At 50.9% G+C, this 26850-nt stretch overlaps 9 protein-coding genes across 9 annotated transcripts; 3 read left to right on the forward strand and 6 right to left on the reverse strand.

Moving 5' to 3' along the window:
• Positions 1–1342: 1342 nt before the first annotated feature.
• Positions 1343–2413, forward strand: N0V89_006353 (uncharacterized protein; the record flags this gene model as incomplete). The annotated part of the gene is made up of 2 exons (XM_056215123.1): positions 1343–1607; positions 2160–2413. The coding sequence occupies 2 exons, from the start codon at positions 1343–1345 to the stop codon at positions 2411–2413; spliced, it is 519 nt and encodes a 172-aa protein (XP_056072390.1).
• Positions 2414–2744: 331 nt separating this feature from the next.
• N0V89_006354 (uncharacterized protein) lies at positions 2745–3136 on the reverse strand (the record flags this gene model as incomplete). The annotated part of the gene is made up of 2 exons (XM_056215124.1): positions 2745–3010; positions 3130–3136. The coding sequence occupies 2 exons, from the start codon at positions 3134–3136 to the stop codon at positions 2745–2747; spliced, it is 273 nt and encodes a 90-aa protein (XP_056072391.1).
• Positions 3137–5734: 2598 nt separating this feature from the next.
• N0V89_006355 (uncharacterized protein) lies at positions 5735–7582 on the reverse strand (the record flags this gene model as incomplete). The annotated part of the gene is made up of 1 exon (XM_056215125.1): positions 5735–7582. One exon carries the CDS (start codon positions 7580–7582, stop codon positions 5735–5737), a length of 1848 nt encoding a protein of 615 aa, XP_056072392.1.
• A 1040-nt stretch (positions 7583–8622) lies between these two features.
• Positions 8623–18268, reverse strand: N0V89_006356 (uncharacterized protein; the record flags this gene model as incomplete). The annotated part of the gene is made up of 3 exons (XM_056215126.1): positions 8623–11716; positions 11777–12843; positions 12881–18268. 3 exons carry the CDS (start codon positions 18266–18268, stop codon positions 8623–8625), a joined length of 9549 nt encoding a protein of 3182 aa, XP_056072393.1.
• A 1457-nt stretch (positions 18269–19725) lies between these two features.
• N0V89_006357 (uncharacterized protein) lies at positions 19726–20451 on the reverse strand (the record flags this gene model as incomplete). Its single annotated transcript, XM_056215127.1, has 2 exons — positions 19726–20222; positions 20286–20451. The coding sequence occupies 2 exons, from the start codon at positions 20449–20451 to the stop codon at positions 19726–19728; spliced, it is 663 nt and encodes a 220-aa protein (XP_056072394.1).
• A 398-nt stretch (positions 20452–20849) lies between these two features.
• On the forward strand, positions 20850–21799 carry N0V89_006358 (uncharacterized protein; the record flags this gene model as incomplete). The annotated part of the gene is made up of 2 exons (XM_056215128.1): positions 20850–21179; positions 21233–21799. 2 exons carry the CDS (start codon positions 20850–20852, stop codon positions 21797–21799), a joined length of 897 nt encoding a protein of 298 aa, XP_056072395.1.
• A 235-nt stretch (positions 21800–22034) lies between these two features.
• On the reverse strand, positions 22035–23474 carry N0V89_006359 (uncharacterized protein; the record flags this gene model as incomplete). The annotated part of the gene is made up of 1 exon (XM_056215129.1): positions 22035–23474. One exon carries the CDS (start codon positions 23472–23474, stop codon positions 22035–22037), a length of 1440 nt encoding a protein of 479 aa, XP_056072396.1.
• Positions 23475–24544: 1070 nt separating this feature from the next.
• Positions 24545–25299, reverse strand: N0V89_006360 (uncharacterized protein; the record flags this gene model as incomplete). Its single annotated transcript, XM_056215130.1, has 2 exons — positions 24545–24757; positions 24814–25299. 2 exons carry the CDS (start codon positions 25297–25299, stop codon positions 24545–24547), a joined length of 699 nt encoding a protein of 232 aa, XP_056072397.1.
• A 261-nt stretch (positions 25300–25560) lies between these two features.
• N0V89_006361 (uncharacterized protein) lies at positions 25561–26593 on the forward strand (the record flags this gene model as incomplete). The annotated part of the gene is made up of 2 exons (XM_056215131.1): positions 25561–26276; positions 26323–26593. 2 exons carry the CDS (start codon positions 25561–25563, stop codon positions 26591–26593), a joined length of 987 nt encoding a protein of 328 aa, XP_056072398.1.
• Between the last annotated feature and the right edge of the window lie 257 nt (positions 26594–26850).

A 26850-nucleotide genomic window follows, 5' to 3' on the forward strand; every position in this document is an offset into this window, starting at 1 on the left:
ACTGTTCTAGCGAAAATCGCAAAACCTAATTCATATATGCAAGAAAAGAGAAGCCCTTGTGTATCGGATCCTTGAATATTGGATTCATTGAGTCTGACCAGCTATTTACGTATCCGAAGCTGAGATCCTATCCAGCAAAGTCTTCGCAACCTATACCCGAAAACACCCCTGACACCATCCGGTCTGGTTGAACTCTAACATTTGGCAGATGCCACTCAGTTCTTCAAGCATTGAACTCCATTGGTAGATTCAGTGGAGACCGTTCCATCAACAGCGCCGTTGCAAAAGTCGACTAGTCAATGTCAGTAACAAGAACACGATGTAAAAAAGGATTCGTATATTTACCTCCGGGAACAGGAGCCGCCATAGCAAGGCCAAAGATGGCGAAAAGGGCAGCGGTGGCGAGATTGAACTGCATGTTGCGTGGCTGGTATCCGTTGAAGCGTTAAGCTTTGGAGGAGAAGAAGCAGGTAGGAAGGTTGAGGAAGACTGGCTTAGATGGGCGCGGTGGCTTCTACAACAGTGAGCATTTACTGCTTCTTATATATTTCACCTTACTCCAAGACTTCATGACATACCAGAATCAAGGTCTCTGCGACCATCTAGATTCGGTACCATGCAGTGAGTATATTGCCACGGGCAAACTAACCCTTGTAAGAGCAGCCTGCTGACATTGACATTTGGCCCCCGAGACTGCAGCAATCGGCGAGGTACTTGAGGTACATGCTACTGTTTTCTACAAAGGGACAATAATCCGAAGTCCACGATACACGCTTTCGGCAGGTATCTTTATTTCAAATATTGAGCAAGCTTCCACGCACATTCACCTTACCCAACTGGGTAATTTTTCGACTGCCCCGTACCTCAGGGATGTAGGACCGTTCTATCCCATGCACGACCGTTGCTTCCGCCCTGCAGAACCGTTGCCCCCGGCCGGCAAATAGGCTGCCTTGCTGCATGCGCGTTGATAACATGCGTCACATTCTGAGAAGATGCCAGGGTCTACTACCATGCTATCAAGCGTCTCGAACCGGAGTCCGAAAAGTGGTGGGTAGGGCTGGTAAGATAGGATTCCTGCCCATGCTACGGGTAAAATAAACCCAGACTGAACTCGGTCGAGGCCGACTTTGCCGTGCATTTGGTATACGATCTAATTTGTTGGAATATCATCTCAAATCACTTGGCAGAACACGGTGGCAGAGTATCGGAGGTGTCCTGGGAAGCGGTCTTCTGGTTCACGACTTCCCCGTTGCTCCCGCATACTCCCATTTCCCCTCCCATTCACCTTCATTCCACGTCACTACTTGCTGCTATTCCAGCTATTCATCGTTACTGGTCTGTCATGAGTGGCGCAGACTACTCGAAGCTGCTGGAAAAGCGGAGCGACAAGCTGTTCTACGATGACTCAGAAACTGCATCAGTTCCAGAGGAAGCCAGTTTCCAACACGAGAGATATGCGCCTTCGCCGCACCGCAGCTGGATGAGAAGGTCCCTGACCGTGCTGCTCATTATCTTCGCGACTTCATATGTCTGTGGATCCTTCGTCTTCCTGGTCAAAATCTACAAACAAGGAGAGTACCATCTTCATAGTCTGGACCCACCTTACAGTACGTTTTTTCGCATCAACTATGGAATCATCGATTAATTGAACACAGCCCCCGTATCCAATGTACGATACGTTATAGTAAACTCAGCAGATGGGTACAACGAAAGCTTCCAAGGCTTTCCATCTAAGGAACATGACAAAGCTTGGCTGGACTTGGTCATACGTAGGCTCCTCCCCTTAAACGCCTGCGTAGAACTTTCTGAGCTTATGTCACTACAGCGGCACTTTCGCGCGCCTCACATGAGGAGATGCTACTCGGACAAGAGGACCCTGAACATTCTGTTGCCATGGGTGACGGAAATGGAGGGTATATGGTATCTCTTGGTGTCTACCATGAGCTTCACTGCATGGTTCGTATCCTACCATTTCTGCTCGTGGAAAGCATGGCTTTGTTAACACCGCAAAGCGTCGTTTGAAAATGTACCTTCACAAAGAACACTACTATCCTAAGCTCGCTCATGGCTCCGATGAAGACAATTACGAGCTAAACCACTTGAGTAAGTTCAGGCCACGCTATATAAGCACAGTACACATCGTCCTAACAGAGAAACAGATCACTGTCTCGAGGCCATTCGGCTATCGCTGATGTGCGCTGGCAACACTGCGTTGTACTCCTTCCAGTGGCCCGATTCAAATGAGAAAGTGCGCAAGCCAAAGACCAAGACTAATTCGCAGCGCACCTGCGCCGATTGGGACGCGATTGAATCTTGGGCACAGGATAGGTCCATTGGTCTCAATCCAAGCTTAGAGAGGCCCCCTGTCGAGGTCGATCATTCTAAGATGGATCATAGCAAGACAAGCGATTAGAAGAGAAGATAATCTGAGTGCGGAGGCGGTTTAAATGCTGAAACAACTGTTGGCTGTTGTATCAATGAGGAGGACCTAAGTTCCAAGGCTCCTATAGGTAGAAAATTCATGAATCAGCTCTATGCATCCACAAATCCGCTCTTCACATGTCTCTGGATCATTTAATAGCAGACAAAGCAGCTCAACACCCTTATCTTAAATACCTGGTAGGTTAATTACCCCTTTCACAACCTACTACAAACGTACCCTACAGGCAAACTAATCACACAGTCGAGCTGTGAACTATGCCAATCCCCCCCACTAGATGCGGTCTGATAATATGATGACCATATCAATATGCGCAAGCTCGTGGCTCGGCCTCGAAATAACTGATCTGCACCTTCACTCCAAGAGAAAGTAGCTGCTCGACGAACGAAGCACCCGCTGCCGTATCGGTCATGCCCTTGACCAGCTCTTTTGCGTCCTCCAACACCTTGCTAGTAACCTGCACTCCAGGTCGCTTAACCCCTACCAATCCACCCAAATGCTGGCTCGAAGTTGCCGACATGAGATAGTTGCCAACAATATTCGGTAGCTGACTCTTGTTCTCGATGTAGTCTGGTCCATAGATCCGGATTAGATTATATCGACAGCGATTGTCTATGACACGTAACAGTCGCCAGCATAGTCGATGCAGTGTGATAGCTACACCCGACGTCACAGCGCGCAAAGCTCACACCACATCCCTCCTAGGCGCGGATAAAGCCGATGAAGACGACAGCTACATGCGTGATCGCGCCATACGCCTCCACGCGTTGATCGTAAACATGAGCAGCGTGATCGCACGAGGAATACGTCCAAATTCCATGGTATGGTACCCGAAGCCGCTTACAGTAGATAAATAGCGACCGGGTGATCGACCTCGCGAAGATATCAGGGTTATGCTTTGGTGTATTCTTCGGGGCATGCGCTTACAGGCGGTGGAGTGGCTAGAACAACATTGGAGAGAGATTGGGATTCAGATCGGGGCATTAGCACGGTGGAAGACGAGGGGATAACACAGATGTTTGGGAAGTGCGATAGGGAGGGTTGTTCATGTGCGCTGCTTGACTGAGTGTAGAGGCAAGGAGTGTGGAGGGTGTGGAGGGGCTAGTAAGTAGCGGAGTGAGAGTGAGTTGCAGTAACAGGGTTTGGGACATGAATGACGGTCACACACAGGCATAATGCACAGGATATTAGAGGAAGAAGATGATTATGTTGTGAGACATGGTTCATTCATGGCATTGATCGAAAGCATCCACAGTATACAAGACAGTGACATGATAGGGCATCGACCAAACCAAACAGTAGCCAACATCAGGGGAGAACACATCAGGAGATCGTCAGTGACCAGCAAGCATCCGATGATCATCACACAAACACCTTGAACCAATGTCCAACTTCCAGCATCCAACATCCCAACCACCAACCACCAACCACCCATACCGAAGAGCTACTAGCACCAAGCATCAGAGGACACCAAACCACTAGGGGTCTCAGGTGAGAGGTCGCAGGTAGGCCAGGCACGAAGCCCTCAAATTCCACACAGCCTGCAACATGAACTGAGAATGCCCTTGGTCTGAAGTGTCAACCGAGCCCATGCACAAGACCAGTCTGATTGACCCGAGCCGAAGCCGCCACAGACTGGAATGCACATGTTCGATGACTAGCAGCGAGTGACCACCAACCATGTCCAAGCCCAAGGGACCCTGTGGCCTCGAACCACACCCTGTACCAGTGTCCATGAGGTTGTTTCCGATCGAGCTCAACGCTGTACCATCCGCGGATGGAGAGCGCCCATGGCTCGGTGCCATGTCCGGTGCCCAGTGTTTTCCACTGTTCGGTTCGTATCGTATGCGGGAGGAGGAAAATGTCGAGTCGGACCGGCATGAAGAAGGGTGACCATGACGTGATGAAGGAGGTTGACCATGAAGGAGGTTGACCATGAAGGAGGTTGATCATGGAGGCAGGTGGCCGTGAAGGCAGGTGGCCATGAAGGCAGGTGATGAAGGTCAAGGTCGACATAAGTGAAAGGTCATGTTAGTCAAGGCCAACAAGACCAACAAGAGTGGATGATGGTCGACATGGTTGAAGAGGTTAATGGTCAAGGTCGACATGAGTGAAGAGCATTGGTCATGGTCGACAAGAGTGAAGGATGTTGGTCAAGGCCGACAAGGATGAGGGTCGACATGCGTGATGTAGGTCCGACTCAACAAGAGTAAGTGACAATGCAGGTCAATGATGATGAAGACCAATGACGAAGGTTGAGGTCAAGGTATGTTGAAGTTGAGGTCCGATGTTGACAAAGTGCAACACCTGACATCATACATCGCGAAGTGGAGTGTAGAGTGGAGAGAAGAAAAGAGGGAACTGGCGGGGCAGGAGGGGTTTATATAGGCGGCAAGAGCGGCGCCTGGAGGGTCTGTGCGCTCTAGCGCGGCGCTGGATCAGAGGGACGTTGCCTGGGTGAAGGGCCTGGGTGAAGGTGAAGGCGGCGCAAGATCAAAGATTTGTTGCACGAGTGAGGGTGAAGGCGGCGCGAAGGGCCTGATCTCGTTTAGCGTGCCATCTGGAAGGTCTCAACGACGGGGTGAAGCCGATCTGGCGCCGTCGCTGGTAGGCAGCTACTAGCAGAGCGGCTCGTGATTGCGCGTGAAAGAAGTTCGAGCAGTGGGAGCTCACACTGATGAGAGCGAACCTTTGTAATTCAAAATCTAAACCTTTTGCCTATTCAATAGTAGCAGGGTAAATGTTACTGTTATCTGCGTTGACCCAGAAGGGCACTCGACAGTCTCAGAAAGCCGCGATACATTGTCAGTTTGAAAAATATGACTTGTGAGTACCTTAAGCGACTTTCCACGCCTGCTACTCTTAACATACGGCCTATCGCCAGCGACTTAGTCAACGGTATGGCCAGAAACCAAGGTAATGGTAACGATGCTTATGGATTGTTTGTCACCGCGACGTAAGATATCTCACTCGTCCAGGCTTTGCAACTACCTGTGAAGACCAATACCGTAAAGGCCCTCGAGTCAAGCCACGCTCTGCAGTGGTCTGAGCCCAGGAAATTCGACTATTCAGCATCATTGCGGCTCTGGGCCTCCATCGATGCAAGAATGTCATCGCATGTGTTACTGTCAATAATGAGCAATGCATCGCTTGGAAATGCCGCTATGGTAATACAACACTGAAAATGCTCCAGAAACGCCAAATGGTATGCCAACCCCAATCCGCTGATACGATAGTCAAGCCCGCACCTTCCTCATAGTTCTGGGCTCTCTTTGCTGATAGGTCCCTTCGCTATCATGCCATATCGTCATCCGAGTTACTAGCCTCTGCCGCTGTCCCCTCCTCGCTCTCATTGCTCTCATTCGCTTTGGCATCTTCAACTTCGCCATCAACCGACGCTACCTCTTTCAATACACAAGCGGCACCGTCTGTAGTTCCCTTGCGCTTGTGACCATATGGACTCCACCGGCGTCCCTCAACGTGTCGTTGCGGTTTGCGGTTGCTCGAGTTGGGGTTCTTGATGATACTCCCGTCATCCTTGCGTTTATACATGGTGTCAAGCTGATCAACATCATCGGAGATATCGACATCCTTCTCGTCTTCCCAGATCATAAGGTTGATGCCGTTGATCTCGATAGATCGACAACCTGTGCGCGGTACGTGAAAAACGTCGGCACTTGCTTCGCTGAAGTCCCTTTCCCACGTTTCTTTTTGCTGCAACTTTGTGATGTAGTCCATGGGTAGGGTGTAGAGCACGTTGTCTTCCTTGTCGTAGACCTCTCGTAGCGGGTAGGATAGAACGGCCAGTCCTAGACCACAGTCGACGCGCGAGGAAATGGGGTGGAGCCTCCCACCAAACACCTTCAGTTCGAACGCGATGCCGGATTCGGTCCACATGTTGTCGTTGAAGAAGACTTCAGGCTGCCCAAGTGGGTGGTCATGATGAGGTCCGGATACTTCGATGAAGTGGGCCATTTCGTGCGCAAGGCATACGGCGAGAAAAAGGTTGAAGCGCAGGACCATGGCAGGCTCGGGATACTGCAGGAGGCTGAGCTTCTTCGCCGTGGTATAGAAGTCCGAGTGCAAACATATTCTGCTGGTATGACACTTCCCGTTGAGCTTCCGCATGATGCCGTTCTTATAGTCAGCGACCAGACCCATTGAAGCATACGCAGGATCAGGAGGCAACGGTTCGCGATGAAACATGAAGTGGACGGTATCCACCTGTTTGTCTATGAAGTCCTTGAACGTCGCAGCGTGTTCATCGGACCATGCTACATCCTCCGTGATACGAGCGCAGGGCTGACCGTATAGGTCCGATGTCTTCTTGCACGGCTTCCGGTCGCCGAACACAAGCGTGTGCCAAAAAGTAAAGGTTCCTCGGGAGAAAAGAAGCAGGGTAGCTAACCGAATGGCTGGCTTTAATACCTCGTAGATTGCGTCGGAGCAGCCGTGGAAGTTTTCCGGGCGGAAAATGGGGTGTATCTCGTTATCGAGTGTGGACTTTGTAATTGACGAGTTTTCCGGGAACTTGATAGCTTGATTCTGGATCAGCTCGACAGCATCGAAACCAAGCTTGACAGACTTTCGCTTCGAAGGGTCCTTCCGATGGCCAAGTAGACGTCTGTACTTCTCGAGAACCTTTCGATCTGCAACCTGAGCTAGATGATGGTTGATGGATATACTGAGCTGGAGGCCGAAGTCCTTGGGCACCTCAATCGTGGAGGGCGTGAACGCGGCTGCATTCTCATAGCTCAAGACATCGGGCAAGTCGCGCACGAGCCTGTCAATGCATTCATCCATAACGATACCCTCTTGAAGCTTATGGAGCAGCACGGTGTTGTCTCCTCTTTCCTCAATCTGGTACTCCCCTTCTCCGGCGTCGGGCAACAGATGGCGCATATTCTTGGCAGTCGATGGTGGTGGTCCACAGCCTGCTGGGGGAGTCGCTGTTCCAGTGACGGTAGGTGTCCATTCCATGCTATCCGGATCCTCAACCTCGAACGATACCCCATTTTCTACTGTATCGGCCTCTCCTTTCTCTTTCGATTCCGACGATGGTTCTTGGTTCAGACGGTCCTCCAAAAGCCGGCTGACATGGATCATCGCCTCGTATGCTTTGCGGTAGCGAAGGGGATCCATTCTCAGCTAAAGCGCCGCTCCAAAAGACGAGGCCACCCAGAAAGAGGTGATGCAAAGCCGGTACACGCTTAGCAGTATGAAGGGATCTTGAGTGCTCGCTTTGGTTCGCAAAAACTGCTGCGACGATACAGGGTGTTTACTTTGTCGTGCTGGAACCGGGGTAAATTCGCGCCTAGTCGACCTCTATCCAATTAAGTCCGGCCGGCGCGCAGCTCGTGACAACAACGTGAGTGCCAGGTCGCGTGATCGGTACGGATGTACCGCGCATCAAAGGTGAGTTTGTAACGTCAATAAAGAATGTTCTATACGCAACGCGCGGTTCAGCGGTGTCGACTTTTTAGCGTATTCCCGGCCCACAAAGCGGTGTGCGGATCAGAGGTTGAAGTCTCCTCGCTCATTTGGCCAGCAGTTCTTGTAGAAGGCTCAGAATGGGCCCGGGTGCAGCTCCAGGCAGAAATAGAGTCGCAGACAGCCTCCATGTGGCCAGGTTCCAGAGGTTGATTCACTGCGCGCAGCGAGCCGTGCAAGCCTTGGGGAGCGCGGCTTTTTCGGCGCGGGAAACGATCAACGAGAGCAGAGGCACAGTGTGCGGATCCAAAACATATCAACTGTCAAAGAATGATAGGCGAAATGACAGATAATGGCGTGCAGAGGTGACGGCTGAGTAGGCAGATGCGGTCAGGATCCATGAGTTGTTGTCCCAGGAGGCCCTAAAATAAGCGCGCAGGCAGGTGCAGCTGACAGGGTGCGCACGAGCCACTTGGCGCGTGGCTTTGGCAGCCGCTAGAACATCTTGTCACACGCGTCAATCAATAATGCAATCGCGAATCTTGAAAGTCCATACTTGTAGCTATCATGATGCCAAATATTTCATGGAGCTTCCACATCCGGTCCCTTCCCAATGTAGATGCCGTAATATCGCCCCCAAATCTCGTACAGTGCCCACCATACCTACCGACGGTAGGAGCAGGTTTTCTTCCAAAGTTTGCAGTCCACGTCGAACCCGTGCAGCTTTGTCCACAAAAGCTAAAATCAGTGCTTTACTCAAAGTCACTCCTCTCCAGGACCTCTCCCTCCAACATCCTCCCCAGATGCGTCTTGTCGATCGCCTCACCTTCCCTCCGAACCTTCACAATGAGGTCCTTCAAGAACCTAACCGGACTCTCACGAAACTTCCATGCCCCAACAGGCGGCAATATGAAACCATCCGTCTGAACGGCTTGCCCCTCAGCAGTAGCAGTAGATGCGAGCCCCAGGAAACCGCACATCTCTACGTACTCGTCGTAGGATCGGAAGTACAGCTGTCCAGCAAAGAGATTGAGTTGAGCGATCAGACTTCTGGGTAATTCCGGATTGAAAGGACGACCAATAGTGTATAGATCCAGGGAATCGAGAGGCTGGTAAGTCCGGTTGATCCGAGGCGCGTAAGTATGCAGTGTGACATGTACTGAGTTGCGAATTCGATCGAATAAATCATCGGCCTCGAAAGCACTGATGATGACCAATGCATTTACTTTCCTCAGGTTCGCTAGGTTCTGAGATCTGGAGGACGACCTGAGCTTCACGACCGACAAAATATACTGGACCGGTAGGTGGTAATAATCAGAAACAAGCGAAGCAGAGGAAAGCCCTGGGGGAGGCTTGACGGTACGAATGTAGCCTTGAGTGACCATCAGATCGGTAGGAAATTGGCCAAGGTCGATGATTTTGGCCGCGCTTGTGTCTGCTAGCGCTCTAAATGCCGGCATGAACGTCCTAGAACCTGTAACGAATGTACCGCTCTCGACGAGCGTAGCCAAGTCCTTGTCCGGCGTGTGCTCTTGGGTACACATTGGGGCAGGGCGATCAACTTGGCGCTCTTCCTCGATTTCCGGCGCAAGCTCTCGTTCTTGTTCCTCTTCAAGCGTAGCTGGATTCAAACTCATAGTCCCATAGGCATTGCAACGAACAAGAATCTCTCGGACATTCTCGTTTGTCATATCCCACCCCAGAGAACCCAGATCCGTTGTAATTGAACGGGGCCGATACCGTTGCTCCAAAGTCTGAGCTTCCTCTTCAAGAAACTGTTCTGCATGCTCTCTCGTGGTAACAGTACCGCGCAGCAGATGCTTGTGCGTCTCAAACCGACGGCCCTGGCTGGCCCACAACGGTATACTGCGGCTCAGGTCACCCCATGTCTCTTTTATCGTCCACGCGAGGACATCGGAGATGGTAATTTCGTCATCCACTGATTTAGATGTGCAATCGAGTATCTTGGTCCGAATCTCTTCAGGGATAAGGAAAACAACCGATTGACCTTTTCCCAGTTTGCGCATTCTTAGGCAAGCTTGAACGAGTCGGTCCTTGGTAAGATTCGCCCCAAGAGTTACTGCTGCTCGATAGTGCTTGGGTAGGCACATGTCAATTCCTCGTGTATGTGCCTCGTCAAAGAACACATGACATTCGTCCAATCGTTTCAGGTGGGGAGATGTCTGGAGAGTTTCCACTCTACCACGTCGGTCGACAACAAGAAGCTCTTCGTCGTTACCAAAGAAAACTGCAGCCTTTACCGTATCGACGTGTGACATAGCTAGCCAAGTACGAGCGACCTGTTGGTTGCTCAAATCGAGAATTTGTGCCCCAACGTCCAGTAACACTCGAACCGGTTCGCTCATTGAGTTCACCAGCGTGAGTAGGGTTTCCCCATCTGAATGGTCGCTTGTGGTGGTATCCTTCCGTGGAACCAATTGGACTGAGTTTTGCGGTTGGGAGCCGTCAGGCTCGAGAATGTGCTGAAGCAGGACCATAGCATTTGTATGCTTCTGCGGCTCCAGGTCTAATTGTTGAACAGTCAATGGAAGCAGGTCCCGAGCATCGTTCGTGCCGCTGAACCCAGTGGTAGGGTTCGTCTTGACTGCGGCGGTATCCCACCCTGAAGCAGAGAGTTTGCGGGAAAACTGCCTTGCTTCCTTGGGAAACACAATATGCCCCAGGTAATAGTCGATTGCTGCTTTTGAGTATCTGAGATAAGGAAAGATTTCTGTCTCACATTGATGCCGATCTTCAATATTGATATCATTTAAGTTGTGAAACCGTTCCGGCAATTCATCTTGGTTTGAAACCCAATTCGCGTACTCTTCCTCGCTCTGATCTGATCGCAAAAGATGCGCGAAGGCGTTGAAAAGATCTTCTTCGTCAAGGCCCCCATAGTAATAGGAGAGAGTCGTCAGAATGATAACGACGTCCGGATGACTAAATTCTGAATGTTGAGAAGGGTTGTCTTTTGACTGGTACGGTATCGCAAGCTTTGTCCTTGGTGGTTGGTGGAGATCTATGCCGTAATTGACCCGCCACCGCTTAGATCCTAAAGCAAAGCGTACAATACCCCCAGCGATTAATCCTCGGATGAGGAGCAGTGGGCCTCTGACAGATTCGCTGAAGAAGTCACTTTCTTCAACCATTTTGACTCGCTCAGCAGATGGCTCTGCATCTCTGATGTAGTGATACACCGCTTCTCTTAGCGTCGGCGGCAATCGTGCTATTGAGAGAGGTGGGCGCTGTGTCCTGCAGACATTTTGCGCCAGTAGGTCCAACAACATATCCTCTGCATCTGCCTTGAGAAGGCGCACGCGAGGAAACCTTCCTTTTCCCATTTCAAGAAGTTCAAGAGAATCCCCTAGCTTCTTCCTGATCCGAGGTGCCAAGCTCTTTATCATAGACAGCATAGATTGTGCGAATCTCCAGCGTTCTGGACTCAATTCAATCGGGTGTTGTTTGCCCATGGTGTAGCACACTTCGAACTTCACACTAAATTGTTCGTCACTTTCGTCGACAATGTCGCGAGAGGTGCCGTCGAAGAATTCTTGGAGTTCCAGAAGGGGTAGGGAAAGGTCGCTGTGTCCACTGACTAGGCTCTCAATACACATCAGTCTCAAGGACAGGATGTGCTCCGACTGTACAACGAGAATACCTCCCTCTTGCATACAGTCACTGTATATCTTGGTGATGTCATTCACGTTGGAAGCGGTAAGTTTGAGCGCCCTGGTAAACGGCATATAGGCGATACGCCTATTGAGAAGACCGCCGAGCTTACTTCTGAGCATATGAGCCATCTGCTTTGATTGTGGCTTCCCCACGATAACTCGAACCAGGTTGCTATTTCATGCGTTATTAGTAATGTATTCTACGAAGCCTATTGACGGTGTCTCGGCTTACCTTTTTTTGTCCGCCATTGCAGCCGCAACCATTGGGAGAATGACGGAGGATTTCCCCTCGCCACAATTGAGCTGTAGTACTGAGTTCTGGCCTTGCAGACATTCTCTCATTTGCTTAGCAATGTCTTCTTGTACTGTTCGTACCATGAAGCCGCCCTCAATCTCCATGAGCAAAGTCTCGGGGAATTTAGCTGGACTCCAGTTTGTGTGGCCTTTCTGAAATAGCTCTCGAGCGAGTTCCGTCGGATCTTGAAGGAAAACCTGCACGAGTCTGCGAGCTCGATGGAGCTCCGTCACTGCAAGCCCAGTGTCAATGATGGCCCTCTTCCAGTCTCGGGAAAGCTTGTCATGACAATCTTTCTTGAGTTGGCCCACCCAAAATGTGGGAGGGACCCGGGGCCGATGACCGATGAACCAGCCGACATCATCGCTGGTCTTGACGACATTCTCAAGTACCGACTGTACCTCTTGAAGATGATGTTTGCAATCGTCGTGATGCTTTTGCAAGATGGTTCCCAGATCATTGTTCAATTCGCTCATCACAATCTCAACCTGTTCTTGCCCGGCCTCGAGAGCATCGCGACTGTCGCGGAGATCGGTAACATATTGCCTTTCTGGCTCGGATTTTGCTGCCTCATCCAGACTGTCACAGAGCTGACTCAGACCGTCATCTGGCAAGGATCCGCTGCGCTTGGTATTAACCGTCGGAATGCTGAGCTTCGGCGGCTTTGGCCAGGATAGCGTGGTTTGTGCGCGTGCTATTTTTCTATTGGCCTTAACACGGTGAATGAACGTAACGTACTTACACGAATTCCGTGCTGGAGATGGTGGCTTCAAAGCGAAAATATCTCTGATGCTAAAAGACCAACTCGAGTCACTCTCGACGGTCTTAGACGAAGGGATGATTGACTGAATGCATAGTGTAGGTAGGCCTGCAACATCCATAGATTCCACAGCATTCGTGATCCTTTGCGTGTAGTCACAGAATAGACGATTCTCGAACCAGATCTTGCATTGGACGCGAAGCTCTGTCATGGCGGCCTTGATGTTGATGTATGTACCCGCATCCTGCGTGTTTGGCTTTTTTGGGGACTCACAAGGCCACTGGCCATGAATCGAGCGAGAAAGAATTTATCGCATCCTGCTGGGTTTTAGAGAATTGCTTGTTCCTCCTAGCTCGCCAAGCTAACACGGATTCCTCAGGCTGCTGTGGTAGATCGTATTCTGGACACTGTTCGAAGGGCCTCCTGTTGCCATGGACGATTCTTTCAATATCGGATACTTTAGGACCATGCCCTTTACTCAGGTTGATCTCGGAGATCTGGGGTATGGTGATAGACATCATCTTCGGCTCTTTGTAAAACGCTGCCAGGGTCTGAACCACATCCATATCGGCACCTTTAGCGAAAGCTACGGTCGATAAAAAGATTGCGACGACAAACTTGTTGAAAGGACCAGAAGTATCTGATAGCGCGGAGTGCAAAGAGCACCAAAGCCGAGGGAGATAGCTACTAGGCTCCTCGAGCCATTCGGCGACAAAATTAAGGCTTGTTGGCTCTAGTGGAACGTAGCCCTGCACCGAGGCATTTTTAAGGTGCTTGGTGTGGAGGGAAAGTTGCAGACTCTCGATCTTGCGGACCAGAGCTACTTGTTTGCGTAGTACCATAGTAGTGATGATGGCGGCGCGCTGGCTTCGGTCTGGGTCAAGGTGGACATCCCTTCCAGCATATATCCTGTCATAGTTTCGTGTGTACTTCTCAGCTCCAAACCCATCGACGAGGAACATTGCCGAACGTATCTGGCCCCTTTCGAGCAGATCTTGATCAACCAGATTGAGCTTGGGTAGTTTCGCATCATCCTCGTGCGGATGAAACAGTGAATATTGCTGTGACTGACAGAGAAGATACTCGACTTGGACTCTGAAGTCCGAATGCTGAGAAAGAAAAGACAGTTGCTCGTCCCAGTGGAGTTGTTGCATAGCTCGTGTCGACGTTGGGGTGGGCTTCCGACTCGGCGTCAGTTTGGCGATGCTTTCGAGAAGCTCTATGTGCTCTGGTTCGAATATTCCGAAGGAAGACACTGCAGCTGAGCGTAAGATCAGCAAGGCGGCTTCCGTACCCGTGAAGCCAGTTGCGCGGTCCACAATGCAGTGAGATGTAAGGGCGTGCAGATAGCACAGCAGAAGTTTACTTTGCAGTGTCCCATTGTCTTGCAGGCGCGCAAGTATCGGGTCGAAATGGTACTCGTGTATCTTCGTCGTTATTTTTGAATTCGGAGATACTTCGATGGAAACTTGATTGTGGTCTCGTTTCCTGCAGTAGCTGACTGTGCCCTCCGGTATCAAGATCGTTCGGTGATTGGGCTCGCACTCTTTCTGTAAGACTAGTTTGCTCACTAAGCCTACCAAAGTCCCTATTCGCTGATCGGGGTCGATGACCATACCGGGGTACTGACAGGAGTGGATCTTTGATCCATGCGGATGGAAGTAAAAGTCAAGTTGTGATCTGTTGAGTCCAATTGAGACCCGAGAGGACATCACATCTACCCAAGTGTGAATGTGCATCTTATGCTCCAACGGCGCTAAGATTTTCGAGACGACAGTACCAGTCTCACTTTTGGGATTTACAAGTACCGAAGTCGAATTCTCAAGCTGCCAATCAAACCCGGATCCTGTGAGCTGCCACGAGTGTTCGCAAGAGGTCCACGGGGTTTCCAGAGGTCTAAACTCAATCTTATCTGTTTTGCGATTGTACCAGTGGACATATTCATCGACAAAAGCTTGTGGTAGTATTCCTTCGAAGACGCTCCGTGGTACTAAATCGAATTCCTCGTCATCTCGAGAAGCAACGACAAGCATGTCCCGTCCGTTTTCTTCCATTCCGAAACTCAGTTGATAGCCAGAGAATTCTTCCTTAGAGTCCTTAGAGGAAAATGACATGCCCGGTTCGCTTGTGGGGACGACTTCAATGGGCATCCCTTTGAAGAGCGTTTGATAGGTTTCCTGTTCGGTGTATTGTGACGGAAGACGGGCTAACGGTAATCCGTCCATTATCAAATCGGCTGTGAGGAAGTTAAAGTAAACATCAGCAGATCCGCTTCTGGTGTGTGCCCAGTGGTGCTTTGGTTCGGGAAGAATTTTCCAAGCAGCAGAAGGAACAAAGCCGATAGCCGTGTTCATATCAGTTTGGTATTTTCCAGAAGCGATGCCGGCTCGCAGTAACGGCGATGTGCGAAACAGAATGCTCCTCCAAGACTGGAGCGCGGTCAGATGTAAATCCTCATAATTAGATATCACAGCATCTTCTTTCGTGCACACGGTGTGATTGTTTGTGCGTACAGTATCCTTGTTCTTGCGCACAATCAAAGACAACCGGATGATGTCGGTAAACGCTCCAGGAGGCCGAAGAGTGTCGTTGAGACATATTTCATCCACATCAAACGTGCTAATGCATAGGAGCGCAATGTCCGTCTGCCTAGACAATAAGTCAACTTGTCGCCGGTCGTCTATGGTAGTACGTAGTCTCTGCTCCAGACCATCAATCCAACCTAGGCCAACCTCTCGAGATTGTGTCAGGTAGTCTAAGCACCAGGACCGAATGTCGAGCGACTCGGTGAAAGTGAGAACTCTGCGAGCCAGAAGTATACACACAGCTAGTACTCTCCATGATTCCCAATTTGACTGGGTCCTTCTCAGAGTAGCATCGAGTTCTTTCATCAAGGCTTGAGCAAATGTGTCATCGTGCAGGATGCAATGGATCTCACGCCCAATCGCCCGGGCTGCTTCTGGTGGACCCGCAATATGAAGAGTCTGCTGAAGAATGCAATGCGCCTCGGCCTTCGCGAAATCCAGCGTTGGTGAACGAAGCTGTGTCAGAATATTGACGTATTGGATTTTGTGTCCAACTGGAAGGAGACTGAGGGCTTTGTACTCGTCAAAAGTTAGATGTAGGGGGCATTTGGAAACAGAAGCCGCAACGGAATTGGGCTTTACGGGTGGTGAGGTAAGAGTGAGATACTGTTGCAGCTGTGATGATCTGCGAGGAACCTGGTATGTGCATTTCTTCTGAACTTCGTCCGTCATCCTTAGCTTCTTCATGAGGAACTTTTTGACGCGAACCTTTTTGGTATTTTTGTCAGGATCTTGGTCGGAGTCTTTATCGCCATCGGCATCTTGGTCTGCGTCTTTGTCGGACATTTCATAATATCGGTAATCGAGTTCATTCTGAACACAGACATCTTCGGGTGTCAAGTAAGCTACGTTAGGCCGGATATGCCGCTGCTTCCCATGAGCGGATTGTCGGCTAGAACAAATCTTGACGCGCTGGTCTTGAGAAATCTTTCGAAAAGTCGCAGGGATGCCAACATAGCTGTCGAGTGAATAGGGCGCAGTTGCTGGAACATCAATGTCGTAGGTAAAGAGCAACACGTTCTTCATAAAAAAGAACGTCAAATCCATCCAGAATCTCAACGGTTCCGGTTTCGCAAGCTCAAATACTGTTGCCTTCGCAAGAGGTTCTCTGGAGCTCAGAGGGCTTTCGTGAATGCTAATCTTGATCTTTCCCGCCTCAAGGCGCAATTGACACTTCTCGCAATTTTCGAAATTATCTTCCATCTTGCGCTTGCGTCCATGGCCGCGGTCAACCGGGCCTTCATCGTGGTTTTCGCAGTTCATCTTATGAACATCTATCATGATATCTTCGTGTTTCTTCTTCTTGCGTTCGTACTCGTCAAGTTTCTTCTCTTTCCTAGTCTTCGCCTCTTTGTCAATTCGTACTCGTAGCTCTTGTAGGGACGTGGACTTGTCGAAAAACTTCACAGCGAATGACTGCTCATGACCAAAGTGGCGAAACATGGAGGGAAGGCTTGCATCCACCCCCTTCTCACGAGCCTCAACGTACCGCTCGAGTTCCTGCAAACGTTTCATTTGACTTCTGAGAGGTAGCGATAGGGACTGAAGTGGGGTGAGATCGACCTCCGGACTGTATGACAGAAGTAAAGGGTATATCGCACATGCACACATATCACAAGCTTTCCAGAGCTCAGCTATTGTGATATGCATCACCGACAAGCCGCTCGGAGACTTCGACTCGGAGTACACATTGTATGCCGCGCGATGATACTCCTGGACGAGCCTAGCTAGGCGTTCGCAAGTCTTCTTCGTCTTGTGGGTCTCTAACCAAGACGGAAGATGCTTCTCCACCCACAACTCAACCATGAATAACTGGAAGTATCGATATTCGCTGGTAGCATCGAAAGCGAACTCGAGCCCAACGTCATCGAAATCCGCTAATTCTAGCGAGGGTTGAAATTCTGATGCATCAGATTTCGATTTTCGAGAGGAAATATGGCGCAAAAACAGCTCAAGTGATTTGAAACTCATGGTAACATCGTTTGCGGGCTGCAGCGTCTGAAGGACTTTCGGGAAGTCATCAATATCGACATGGAAGTCGCTACTGTCCATGATGGCATTCCATAAGGCCGCCATCTTCTGATGAACCTCAATCAAATTGGTTCGGACTGGATTCGCGCACACGTGGTAGAGGTCCTCATCATCTTGCCACAAGAACTTCAGCTTCCGAAGGCGACGGGACAGCTTTGCGGAGGTCACATACAGCAAGTCAGGGTCGAGCCCTTCGTGTTCGGCTTCCTTGAGGACTCTGGCCAGTACATTGAGTATGGCAGCCTTGTAAAGGCCAAGTGCAATCGTGCCTGAGCCAGAAGATCGGAAAAACTCGAGCTGCATGGCGACACGAACAAGTAGCCACAACGGAGATCGACGCCATGGTGATCCGGTGGAGGAGTATATAACTTCCTCTCGCGTACTTTTCGTGATGGTAATCACATTTGCAGACTTTCCAAGAGCGGCCAAGACACTGACGAGGTATTCTGTCACTAAGCCTGGGTGAGCCGTGTTTGGTGGCCCGGTGTTGTCTTTCTCCTTTGCGATGCCAAAACGGAATTCTGAAACTTCGTGATAACTCAATTTCGCGATATGATGAGCTAGAGCTTCCACCAAGCCCTCTTCGATGAAGGCTTTTAGATGAATTCGGCAGGCGTAGCTTGGAAAAGATCGTACCAATCGGCCTTTGGTAGTAGTAACTTGTTCATCCTGGGGAGACAGCTCGAAAACTTCAAAGACGACATCGTCCCCAAGTCTTCTGACGAGGATGCCGGCATTTTGTGCCTTCACATGCAGTGGAAGGGTTTCTGGGCTGTTAGTGGCGGCCAGCTTGTGTAAGGACTTGATCAACTCAGTCTCTGCAATGTACCCTTCATCATTGCGACTGTGAAGAAGGTTTTCAACGATTGTGATGACGGGATCAAACTTCTGGGCGTGGACCGGCTCCGTGGTACTAAGCGTATTTCGTAGATCTTGCAGAGCTGCAACTGTCACTTGAAGAAGCGATTGCTCACTTGCAGTTGTGACATCATCTTCTTGGGGTAGCTTCGGTGGCAAAACCATATGTCGAAGACAATATTCGATTGTCGCCATGGTGGCTTCCTCACATGCACAACGCACGGTTGAATGCTTGGATCGGTTAAGTCCACGATTCTGAGAATTCAATTCACTCTGCTAGGCGGCAGGGGAAGTGTGACATGTTCGTGAGAGGTTCGTCAACGAGATAGTCGGGACGAGAGTGGAGGATAGAAGTGACAGGTCTTCGAAGGCGGGGTTCCTTTATATTATAGGAGGAACAGCTACTGTGGCGAGGCAAAGTAAGAGCCTGGCGTTTGCTGCGATGCCGCCCGTTCCGGCTTCACGCCTGGACAGAGCCACACAGTGGGAAAGTGAGATACAGCGGTGACCGTGGAAAGACATACCTGATTGCAAGGGTGAAGTGGACAAGATAGCGTTAGCCACACAGTGGGAAAGTGAGATACAGCGGTGACCGTGGAAAGACATACCTGATTGCAAGGGTGAAGTGGACAAGATAGCGTTGATCTGCTGTCAGAGGCATCGATCCCACCAGGCGGGTCGGGTGATGCTTGCGCCGTCCCACATTATGGCGATATGTACATAGCGTGAGAGGTATACGCCCGCATCTCCCTTCGTTCGATGAAGGGAGCCCCTAAAAGTCGCAGAGCAATGTCAACATCGACAAAGCCGCAGTGAGCTTGCAACAGTTCTGCCGAAGATGTCAGAGTACTCGAAGAACGCGCAGTCACCTTCACAGCTTCCGTTCGCAGCCGGGTCGACTGCACCTACGAGCTGCTCACGTACCTTGATGATTCCTCTCAAAATGTCCCTCTCTCGCGCCTCAGAACTCAAATCGACGTTCGCCCGCCGCGATGCGTGGTGTCGGAGTACAAAGCGCTATCCCGGCGATTAGGACGGGAGTCGCAGCCTAGCACCCGAGGAAGTCGCATCCGTGGGCGTGTCGACGCGTTCCTACCTTATTGCACTGACGCCAAGCTTGGCCGCTGTCAGCCATCACAGGACGGAAGTAGCGACACAGTCCCACAAACGATCGAATGACCAGGACACACAAAAGGAGTGATCGAAGCAAATCAACGGGTAAAGAAATGAATGTGAAGCAGAAGTAGAAGGATAGGCATAGGAATACCTCACTACAGATCAGGAGACGCTGAAGGGAAAGATAGAAGCAATCTGACGGGTACGGAACAGAAATATGAAGCAGAAGTAGAAGTGGAAGGAATAGCATTAGAAATACCTCGCTACATTCACAGAATGAAGTTCATGGAACGGCGTGTATCGGCGTCGAGGCGGTCGTGGAGTCGTATCTCTTCACGACACTGGGAGAGCCGCTATGTCTGATCACGCATCGCTGCTCCGGGAGTACGTTTGTGGGCATCGGTGACGGAGACATATCATTTCAACGTCCGCAAGCCATACGTCAAAATGCACGATATCCCACACCGTGCGTGTAGCTATGACATCTATCCTTCGTGTACATGTGAAATACGCGGCCCGGCGACGTGGAATGACTATTAATCGTCTTCGTCTGAAGATGCGTATCCCAGACTTAGTGACACCGGTATGGATGGCTTCGGCGCGGACGAAGCAGATGGCGATTTCGTTGCAGCCGCCGTCGACGCGGGTGCTCCCGGTAGAGGAGCCTTCTTCGTGTCTCCGGCATTGCTCTTCCCCCCCACATCTTTCTTCTCCTCCGTCGCGGAGCTCGTCTTCCTCAACTTCACGCCCTTCAGCAGCTCAGGCCCCTTCTTCCTCTTCCTCCCATGCGCGACCCAATGCGCCTCCTCCTCCACCACGCCCTCGGGCTCCTCCGCTTCCAGCGCCTTCCTCTCCGCCTCCTCCCGCTGCTTGCGAAACGCATCCAGCTGCTCTAGTGTATCCTTCTGCACCTCCGCCTCCTTCTTCCGCGTAGCTTCTAGCACCGAGTCGAGGAATTCGGCTTCGTCGTCATCGAGAGCGCGATACTGGTTCTTTAATCGCGTGGCTTCTTCAAAGGCATCTTGTTTGGCGGCTTAGGGTCGACCTAACATGTCAGTCAGATTCTTTACGCTTCGACCAAAGGAGAGGGTATCACCTTTGTTCGCCTGGAGCACCTCGTACAGCGACTTGCCGTCATGCTGCTTGTCGCGGTCTTCCTTCTCGAGCCGCTTCGCCTCGAGCTCTGCCTGCGCCACGCGCCATTCTTCGTCGCGCTCGGTCGGCTTGTCAGTCGTACCGCCAGACACGAAGCCGCTAGACATGTTTGCTAATTCAGCCGCGTCAAAATGCCGAGGTGGCGGTTGTAGATCTAGCTTTCGCGCGTTGAGGTAGACGCGGGATGTGGTTTAAGCGGGTGGGGTACGCGATGAGGCTAGGGTCTCCACAGCCGCGGCGAAATCCTGCTCTGATTCGTGGAAGACGGGCCAAAGCAGTTCTTCCGGTGGCTGATGTATTCGGACTAGATACGTGTGGTGGGGTGCGATGGGGATGTTTTGGGGCCTATGATGAAATGGGAATGCGACTGTGTGATTGCGACGGTGACGGTGTTTAAAAGTCTGCCCCTCCTTGTGTCCCGCTCCATTCTCTCTCAACGCATTTTCTCTTTGATACCCATTCTTCATATTTTTCTCTTCGTTGAATGCTTCGCACACTTTCCAGAATGGCACCCAAGACTTGGACTAAGGAGACTTTCACGCTCAACACTGGAGCAAAGATCCCCGCGATTGGTTTGGGAACGTGGCAATCCAAGCCCAATGAGGTCCGCGAAGCTGTGAAGGCTGCACTTCAGGCGGGTTACAGACATATCGACACTGCCCTTGCATATGGCAACGAGCACGAGGTCGGCCAGGGTATCAAGGACTCCGGCGTACCGCGCGAGGAGATCTGGGTCACCACTAAGCTCGACAACCCGTGGCACAAGCGCGTGGAAGAGGGCATTGAGAGCTCGCTGAAGAGCTTGGGTCTCGACTATGTTGACCTCTACCTCATGGTACATTTTGCCCTGTTCATCTTTCCAAATACCTTGTACTGACATGTTTATAGCACTGGCCCTCATCTTCCGACCCAGCCGACCTGAAGAAGCACTACCCCGACTGGGACTTCCGCGACACCTGGCGCGAGATGCAAAAGCTGCCTGAGTCCGGCCGCGTGAAGAACATCGGCGTCTCCAACTTCGCCATCAAGAATCTCGAGAAGCTCTTCGCGTCTCCCGACTTCAAGATCACGCCCGCCGTCAACCAGGTCGAGCTGCACCCTAACAACCCCTCGCCCAAGCTCCTCGACTACCTCAAGGAGAAGGGCATCCACGCCACAGCGTACTCCTGCCTTGGCTCGACCGACTCTCCACTGTACAAGAACGATGAGTTGAAGAAGATCGCTGAGAAGAAGGGGAAGACGGTGCAGCAGGTATTGCTGCTGTGGGGTCTTCAGCGAGGAACGAGTGTCATTCCCAAGAGTGTAACTGCTTCTAGGATCCAGGCGAACTTCGAGCTAGACGGCTGGGAGCTGGATGAAGAGGAACAGAAGACTATTAGCTCGCTGCCTGAGAGGTTCAAGGTTTGCGGCGATGCTTGGTTGCCGGTCAAGGTATTCTTCGGCGACGACGAGTAAATTTTATCAGATGGTGTTGTAAAGAAGCTTGTGACCCATATACCTAGATAGACTATCCAGAATCATGACGAAACGTTTCAATAGCCCTGCGTGTAATTCTTCAAGGACTATCTCGCCTCAAAGTGTTATATGTGTACGGCAACAGTTCGAAAGTGGGATATGTCGATGTGGGGAGAATCCTATCACCCACACCATGATCATTCGAATAGAACAATGTCCCATAGCACACACAACCTCACAATTCCTTCACCAACCCAGGCAAAACCTCCTCCTCCGTATACCTCCATATATCACTACTATCCTGCGCCCTCCACGTCGCACCCGTCCAAAACGTATTCCTCTCCCCCTGCAACGCATACATCTCCCGATAGAACCCCGCCTTTGTATCTCCTGGCCTCGCCTGCAGATAAAAAGGTGTATGCGAGCTGTACTCCACGAATTGTGGCTCTTCCGCGCTGAACGTCTCCGGATTCGCCTTTTGAAGCGTTTTGATCGCGTTGACAATTTCAGATTTCACTTGTTGGTCCGATAGCGGGTAGGTAGAGTTGGAGCGAGGGGTGCCGTAGTATGCGAGTTTGAGGCCGGGAACGGGGGTGCTGCCGATGCCGTATACGCCTGGTAGCTGTGGGAGGTTATATGCGGTGTCTGAGCGGTAATTGGTGATGCTTAGATCGTCTGGGAGGCCAGTATTATTTAGGATACTGGTGTAGTATCCTGCGTCGATCAGTTTGCCGAATATACTGCGTTCATGGGCGCTTAGATTGAATGGGGCGAGGAAGTCGAGCCGAGGAGGAATTGTGATGAGGAGCTTCTTTGCCTTGATGAGTTTCCGACCTGCAGGGGTTTGGACGATTAACTTGACGCCTCCGTCAGAGCGCTCGGAGCATATTACGTGGGACTGCAGTAGAAGGCTTTCGGCGGCGAGTAGTTCTGCTTGCGCTTTTGAGTATAATTCGCTGTTGTTGTGGTGTTTGGTCGTTAGGAATCCGCCAGCTAATTGCTGCACCAAACTTTGGCCCCATACTCTTTGATTCTCGATCATCGGTACGGTGAGAATGTCGCCTAAGCCTGGGTTGTAATTAAACATCGTTGCAACCGCGTCTTCGATTCCGTACTTCTTCGCGAAGTCGCCGAAAGGCATCAGGAGATCCTCAGGCACTGGATCGGGCAGAAACATGCCGTCATTCAAGCGTGGGTATTTTGCCAAAAATTCAGCATACTTGGCGAATGCTGCACCTACATTCGTCTGGCTTGGGCTCGTAATGTTGACCTCTTTGCTAGTCCGGAGATCGTAGGTTCCGGTGACGGAGACAGCGTTTGGGTCTACATCCGAGCCAGAGGTGATCAGAGGAACGTCGAACCGCGCAAAGTAGTCGCGGACGATTGTAAGATTGTGAAAAATTACGACACCCATGTCTATTGGGGTGCCGGTTGCGGGATCGATGTAGGTCTCTGTATGACCGCCAATGCGGTTCTTTTTCTCGATTACGATGATGGATTTGCCTTTATCCTTCAGGCTGATGGACGAGTACGTTCCTGCGGAGCCGCCGCCAATGATGGCAATGTCTCGTTCAACGATATCTGGAGGTTCGAAGTTGCCGAAGTCATTGGTCGATAATGATGCAGCTAGAGTAAATGCAACACATAGTGACGCAAGAAATGCTCGAGAATGCATACTGGCGGTGGTATAAGTGAGGAGCGTCTATTGACTCAAGTACCCTCGAGATGTTCCCAGTTCGTGTGTATATATATGAAATATTAGAAGTTGACCCGAGCTTTTTGCTTATGCAGATGTATGCAACGGTCGAAGGGACCAAGAGGCCGAATGTGCCAGAGGAATACGAATCAATTCGATAGGTTCAGAGATTCAGCTCCTGACTGAATGTTTATGCATCTTTGGGTCGGAGCAATTTCCGAGAAAGTGGCCGAGTTCTTGACCGAGTTCTTGACCGAGTTCTTGACCGAGTGACAACCTCTGGGCGGGAGCCCAACACAAGTTTGTTGTATATGCCGCAGGCCATTTTAGCAGAACCTTAAAAAGTTGCTGAATAGTTACCTTGGTAACTACCCGGCATCTGTTCCTCCCGGTCCGTGCTGGGAGATCGTAATATACCTGTATGCAAAGTATCACACAATTCCGGGAGTGCCGGATGAGCCACAACCGCTATTTAGCTGTCCTAGATCCCATTGAAACTAGGAGGCATACGCTGCCTTGAAGCGGTGTTTGTAATGGTCCAGGACGTCACCCGTGACCAGCTTACTGTAGGTAGCCACGTGGTAGGCTAAAGTATGACAGGGAAAGATGCTATTAGATTCCTCATCGGGCCGAACGCGAGCAATGTGATGACGCGAGCCCCAACGATGGGAATATGCCGGGCTACTCGAGCCTTTGAGATCTACCGTGCCGCTACAACGCGTCTAACCGCGTGCGGATGAGATAATCTTCAGTAGAAAGCTGGCGAGGGCTTAGACCTGAGAGCCGGAGCTGAACAGAGGCGCATTGAGGCAATTGGTTTGTGACCCGCCAAAAATTAACTCGTCGTTATGAGGAGCCTAAGAGACTGATTCCCGTTAAGGTGTTGCTTCGCAAGAATAGCAGGGGGACGGAAGATAGGACCAGGATGGACTTGGAGTGCTGTGAGGTTAAAAGGTGAAAAGGTGAAAAGGTAGGTAGTCTCTAAGCGGGTATTACTAGTGGTAGGGCGGAGCCGAGCACAGAAGCTGTGGGAAAGTAAACAATGTGTATTAGTGGTACCTAAAGAGGTAGCTAAGACCCGCTACACTAAGAAGACCCACCCCCGGGTAGATCTTCATGTCACGAACGGCGAAGCGGGCGCCCTTCGCAGTGTAGGCGGTAAGCCAGTCTGCTATGCCGTGGTAGGCGATTGTCACACCCAAGACGGATCCGAACACCATCCAGAACACAAATGACTCGTAGGCATTGTATTTGACCATGACCTGCCTGTGTCAGCGCGGTGTATAAAACTCACAGTAGGAGGGGGGAGCAGTCATACCCGCGGAAACATCAGTCTCAACCACTTGAACAGATACCCATGTTGACGCCTTTCATGCTGGTCGGACTCGTACAGCAGGCGAGACATTGCTCGTTCCCTACCCTCCCCATAGATTGGCGGCATGTAAACGTCGAATATACCAAGGAGCGAGTAAGCTGCATCCTCTTCCCGCTTTGTAGAGCGATGCTTTGCCCACTTGAGGCGCTGGGCCACGGTGAATTTGTACATAGGACACCCGTGGAGAGCCTCTTCGGGTATCCCGGTGGCCTGTATAATGGAGGCGGATAGAGTGTTGCGGCTCCCAATGTACTGGAAGTCCTTGGTGAAGAATTCGACGCAAGGGGGGGCCAACAGTTCTTGTAAAGTCCATCCTCTTGTTAACCATCTGCTTTGGTGGAACCCATGGCTGTCGACATTGTACTCAGGACTGTAGACATCCGCTAGATAGACGTAGCATTTCGCAGAGTTTCGATACCAACGGAACATAGAATTGATAGCTTCTGAGAGCTCCGCACTGCTCGTTTTGTCGATACAGCTTCTACCACAGAATGGTGCGCAGCGCTGCCGGACGAAGAGCGGACAGGGAATGACTTTCCAATGTCCACGAAGACCTCGATGCCATTCGGCCCTACTGCTACACCTCAATCGTTGAGGCAGCAACACAGCAAAATATGGCACAAAGAATAAATGAATAAAAGGCAAGCCATTGCCATGAAATGTGTATCATCTCTTGATTCAATCGCAACAATGGGAACCCCTGGATTCTTCATCGCTCAATTACGCACACCCGTTCCTCAATTGACGACCTCCTTCGCCGGAAAGACTGTCATTGTGACAGGCTCGAATGTTGGTCTCGGTCTAGAAGCCGCACGGGATTTTACCCGAAATGGAGCCTCCAAAGTTATCCTAGCCGTGCGGTCGCTTTCCAAGGGTGAAGCTGCAAAAAGAGACATCGAGACCAGCACTGGCAACAAGAACGTCGAAGTATGGCAGCTGGACCAGTCGTCCTACCAGTCTGTACTTGACTTCGCAGACCGTGCCGAAAAGGAACTGCAAAGGCTGGACGCCGTGGTGTTGAATGCGGGCATTTCAGCACCGAAGTGGGAAGTCTATGAGCAGGACGAATCAACTCTCACTGTGAATGTTGTATCCACATTCCTGCTACTACTCGCACTGCTGCCCAAACTCAATGACACGGCCAACAAGTTCAATACCCGGCCGATTGTCACGGTGGTCGCGTCAGCGATGCACGGCGCTGCGCGCTTTGCAGAGAAAGATGCACCAGAAGGAAAGATCTTCGAGGCTCTGAATACGGAGCATAATGGTGGAGTATTGGCCTTGCAGGAACGCTATAACTTGACGAAGTTGTTGGATGTTCTTCTTGCTCGAGAGATAGCGGATCGACTGTCCAGTTCCAACAGCCCCGTCATAGTCAACAGCGTCTGTCCTGGGTTCTGTGCTTCGTAAGTCTCATTCAGCTTCTTACCTTACATACACTGACCAGTCCAGCGAGCTTGCCCGAGACGTTACGGGTGTGGTGAGGGTTGTGTATGTCATAATGAAGGCACTTCTTGCGCGTACCAGTGCGCAAGGTGGTCGAACTCTCAGTCATGCGGCAAGTCAAGGACCGGAAGGGCATGGGAAGTACTTTAGTAATTTCAAAATTACTGAGCCTTCGCCCTTTGTGAGGAGTCCGGAGGGCCAAGTGGTACAGCGGCGGGTTTGGGATGGATTGAAGAAGTATGAGGTGATTAGGCCGGGCATCACAGCCGGTTTGTAGGAAGCATTGGCCAAGGAAAGAGGAAGTCATGAGTCTGAAAGAGGTTTCTCAATATTTTTCAGGACATTTGATACCTTTTTGTTAGTTCATTTCTAATATATTTCGTTAAAACTTGAGGCATTGCGTTTGGTGTCGGCAGCTGAAACCTACTCCTCGCATTTCAACAACCCAATCGTCCCATCGAGCAGGTGTGTCGTGTCCATTTCGATTGGAATCAGACTTCTGGTCTCCGTCAAGTAACAATTGCACCTATCAAG

The sequence above is a fragment of the Didymosphaeria variabile genome (genome assembly GCF_027946475.1).
Source record: "Didymosphaeria variabile strain IMI 356815 chromosome Unknown scaffold_4, whole genome shotgun sequence".
NCBI classification, from domain to species: domain Eukaryota; kingdom Fungi; phylum Ascomycota; class Dothideomycetes; order Pleosporales; family Didymosphaeriaceae; genus Didymosphaeria; species Didymosphaeria variabile.